We start from the raw sequence: 4,095 nt of genomic DNA, 5'->3' as shown, positions 1-4,095 counted from the left end.
GGTGCTGGTGGCAGTTTGGACTTTATAAAGGAAAACACACAAAGGAGAGAAAGCCCCAGGCAGCATATAGGTTTCATATAGCCCCAAAATCCTCAATAAGAAGCGAGGCTCTGGATCTATAGAGCATGGGAAGATCCAACCAGCTCTGAATCCCTGTAGGATTGTTTCCTTACATTGTTCTATACCAAGGTTTTTGTGATTTGTCTTGCAGCAGCGCTCAACTTCCTCCACAGCAAGCATCTGTAACACTTTGGAGGTGACCAACTTCATTAAGTCACTATAAATGCGCAAAGGTCCAAATTACCTGGTCTTGTTGCATTTTACCCTATGCTGAATTTAAGCAGGGGATGGACAAGGAAGATCTTACCACAACATTTATATTAACAGCAACTCTCCTCCATAAAGAGCTATGAAAAGAGGACACTTGAGGCAGCTGCTATAGAGCATCAGGCCAGTGGTACCTGCCCCTTCGACCGCAGGGCCGCCACTAGGCCTGTCCCATCAAGTGCAAGAAGTTAAGAAACATCTTTACTACTGCAAATAAGACACCTGAAGAGGCAGAACTTCCAATCTTTAAAGAAAATTGTTTAATTTTCCATGTTTATACTCATGTTTTCCAGCTCACAATTGGAGAGAATAATCTTTAACCCCTAAAATAATTACTAGCTCCAGATTTTACAAATGGGGAGATGGAAAAACATGTATAGTATGCCACATACACAGTCAGAGAAGGCATTAGAGCTGCACAACTGAGGCATATTCCCCTCATCCCACAGCTGCTGGGTTGTGGAGGCAGAATGCTGGCTCCAGGGCACATCCTGCAGGTGAGCAGCACAGGACAACAGCACAGCCCTTAGGGCAAGGGGTTCTCCTTCTGCTTTTCTGCTGGCTCTGGTGTCTGCGCCTCCTGATCCTTCTTCTCCTGCATCTTTTCCAACACAGTTTGGAGACGCAGGTGTAAGGCAGAATCCCTGGTTTCAGCATCCTGATGATCCTGGTGTGCTACCTACAGGTGAGGAGAGAAACAGTCGCACAATGTTTCTGTCGCCGCGTGGCTGAGGAGAGCAATGAATGGTAACAGCCCAGCCCACAAAAGCTGATGCGAAGGGATAGAGCAGGGTCACGGTGTCACCAGGGCAAGAAATACTAAGTGAGACTGCCGAACTCAAGCTAAAAAGATGACCTAAAGGCAGCAATTCCCTTTTCACCTGCTCTGCAGCCAGTGCACTTTAACCAGACCCAATTTCTGTCCTTTCAGCCTCTTTTCCTGGGGAAACCAGTACAGAGACTTGGCCCAGAGATCACTGGCGATGAGGAGGATGGAGAGCGTATTACAAAGGAGAACAATAAATGAATTTTTAATGTTAACAGCTCGATTTTGAACAGTTTTAAGCTCTTTTTCAGGGTACTCAACTACAAGGAGAGCATTCCCTGAAGAAAGGGCAATCAGTTGTAACAAGGTGAACTTCTACCCCTCACAGAGCAGCCATGCTCTGCTCTGCCTCCCGAGCTCTTCTAGAAGCTTCTTCAGGTTGTTTTTTACCCCGTGGGATGTTGAGGGTTACCCGACACCTGCCTGAAGGCCGGAGGAACAAGACTCCATGTGCCCAGGAGCTGGTTCCTCTCTTGTACACCCAAGAAAACAGAAAGCAGCGGCAGAACGCTTTGGAAAGCAATTTTGGACAGTTATTTCCTTCTCCTTCAATACCTTTAAAGAAAATAAACCCCAAACCTCCCAAAACACAAACCACAACCACCCAAACTGCAGGATTAAGGCAAGAAATTCCACTTTGGGATCGAGACTGAAGACCAAGACCATCCCAACCATCAGGCCTGTGTGGCTGCGAGTTCCATGCACACCAACTCAACATTACGGGCCTGGAAATAAAGTTTTCTGATCCACTGGCCAATATATAATGAATAGTAACAAACGTAATGAATATTTCAGGCTTACTTTCTCCGTCCCTCTTCTCTGTAGCAGTATCCCACTGGCTAAAAGGGCTTTTCCCGTTTCTTCAAACAATTTTTCCTCTTCAATTTTCCCTTCTTGCTTCAGTTCGTTGTATTTCTCCACAAACCTACACGTCAGGGTTGTATTTTTACTCTCACTACCACTGTGATTCACTCACTTGCGGGGGGGAAAGGAGATGCTTCCAGCTGATTCATCCATAAGCTTTACCTCTGGCAAGTAGATTTGTAGTGCGATTGCGACAGGTCGAAAGGCCTCGGGCCGCTGCCATAAACTCTGTAAAATCTCCTATTTGAGAACAAGAATGGTTTCGCAAACCATTTAGTGGTGACGCTTTGGAGTAAAGAACACCGCGCAGCCTGCAAGGAGGAGCGCTCACAAACCTGCTCCTTTTCCCTTTAGCTGTAACGCAGAGATGCCTCTCCCACCATCCTTAACGCTTTGCTAACCCTACGGTGGTTTGGGCCGGCTCCAACCGGGCAGGGACCCCTTCCACCGGCGCAGGGTGCCCCGAGCCCCTGTGCCCACCCCTGGGCACTGCCCCAGCCCCGCTGCGCACCCCGTGCCTTCGGTACCGTCCCCCCCCGCGCACAGGCGCCCGGCACAGACGCCGCAGGAGCGAGCGGCGCTCGGGCAGCCGTCGGCGCGGCGGGGGCCGGAGGGGGTCACTCACGCTCGCACTTCGTCCTCGGGGTAGAGGACGGCGCGGACGGCGTCCCGCACCCTGCCGTAGCGCGGCCGCGGCACCTGGAAGAGCGGCTCCCGCAGCGGGGGGAAGGCGCGGTACACGTCGAACCACAGCGGCTTCTCCACCACGCCGATGCGGAGCAGGTTCCGCGTCCTGCGGGGCACAGGGGATCAGGGGCCGCCCGCACACACCCGGCGCTTCCCCCCCACCCCGCTGCCCGCCCGGGGCCCCCCGCACCGGCTGAACACGCTCCCGATCTTGTGCAGGCGGTTCCCCGCCATGGCGGCCAGGCCTCCCTTAGCAACGCGGCCGCCCTAGCAACGGCCCGGCCTCACACCCGGAAGTGGAAACGCGCCGCTCGCCGCCGCCAGGGCACGCAGCCAATAGCCCGAGCGCGCCGGTGGAAGGTGGCGCTCAGGCAGTGGCAGCCGATGGCCGAGCGCAGGCTCAGCCGGATTGTGCCCCCCCTCCCCTCATTTAAAGGGCCAGCGCCGCCGCTCCCTGCGCTAACGCGAGCACGTGGAGCCTGGGGGGGTGGGCGGGGGTGAGGGATACGGGGGTGAGGGATACGGGGGTGGGAGCCCCTTGCATGGCGCTTTGGGACATGGTCTCTGGAGGAGCCACTGGGGCTGTCCCAGCCGCTGCAGTGGCCCAGGGCCAGGACAAGGTGCCAAGGGGGGCAGGAGCCGGTGGCCGGGGACGCATCGGATGCTGCTGCCTCCGGGAAGTGGTTTCTCTCCATAGGCAGGAACGGCGTTCCCGAAGGCTGCAGCTCATCCTCTGCACTTTACATCCGCTGTCCCACAAGCACCAGTATGTCCCCATTGCAGCTTGGGTACCAGTGGTGACATTAGGGTACAAACCATCACCAGCAGCAGGACCACAGAATCGTGGCACGGGTTTGGGTTGGAAAGGACCTTAGCATCACTTGTTTCCAACCCCCTGCCCTGGCCACCTTTTGGTGCTGGGTCTCGTCCGTATGGGATTTGCCACCATGGTTTGTACAAGCCCCATCTGAGGAGTTCGTGGCCTGATCCTGCCCTGATCATGGCGCAGGAGGTGGCCAGCACAGAGCCCGTCCTGTGTTCTCCACCTCGGTCTGTAAGCAGCTCCATCCCGGCTCGCTGCTCCCTGTCAGCCGCTTTCCCCCATCCCGACGGGAGGATGCGCGGCAGCGAGCGGTGCCTGGTCACTAGGTGCAGCCCTTTCCTTAGGAATGAGCTGAGCCGGGAAAACAGCGCATCCCCGCTCCCATCTCCCGGCCTCGGGAAGGGAGGGGAAGGAAGGGGACAGTACATTTCCACCGCGGCTCCTCGGTGCCAGCGCGAACACCCCCAGCGTTCACCCTCATCCCACCTCGGCGCTTCAGCCCTGGGCTTCTTAATACATGGGCTCGAAAGAGCCTTTCCCCATAGAGCATCATTCAAAAGGCACTGCT

The 4,095-nt window shown here is 55.3% G+C and overlaps 1 protein-coding gene across 1 annotated transcript; it reads right to left on the bottom strand.

The window, feature by feature from the left end:
- Positions 1 to 564: 564 nt before the first annotated feature.
- Positions 565 to 3,019, bottom strand: MRPS23 (mitochondrial ribosomal protein S23). The gene is made up of 5 exons (XM_065694445.1): positions 2,895 to 3,019; positions 2,643 to 2,810; positions 2,180 to 2,257; positions 1,955 to 2,078; positions 565 to 1,006 (listed from the first exon to the last, which is right to left on the bottom strand). The coding sequence occupies exons 1-5, from the start codon at positions 2,936 to 2,938 to the stop codon at positions 854 to 856; spliced, it is 567 nt and encodes a 188-aa protein (XP_065550517.1). The 5' UTR covers positions 2,939 to 3,019; the 3' UTR covers positions 565 to 853.
- Positions 3,020 to 4,095: the final 1,076 nt, after the last annotated feature.

This window comes from Lathamus discolor, chromosome 14 (assembly GCF_037157495.1).
Source record: "Lathamus discolor isolate bLatDis1 chromosome 14, bLatDis1.hap1, whole genome shotgun sequence".
NCBI classification, from domain to species: Eukaryota; Metazoa; Chordata; class Aves; order Psittaciformes; family Psittacidae; genus Lathamus; species Lathamus discolor.
This window is presented reverse-complemented; position numbering and strand designations above follow the sequence as displayed.

What these genes read in the sequence shown, in the direction of transcription:
- MRPS23 (XM_065694445.1), bottom strand. Translation starts at nt 2,938, where the DNA reads ATGGCGGGGAACCGCCTGCACAAGATCGGGAGCGTGTTCAGCCG. An exon ending in ATCGGGAGCGTGTTCAGCCG is followed by an intron (nt 2,811 to 2,894) that starts GTGCGGGGGGCC and finishes TGTGCCCCGCAG; the next exon opens with GACGCGGAACCTGCTCCGCA. An exon ending in AGAGAAGAGGGACGGAGAAA is followed by an intron (nt 1,007 to 1,954) that starts GTAAGCCTGAAA and finishes CCTCACCTGTAG; the next exon opens with GTAGCACACCAGGATCATCA.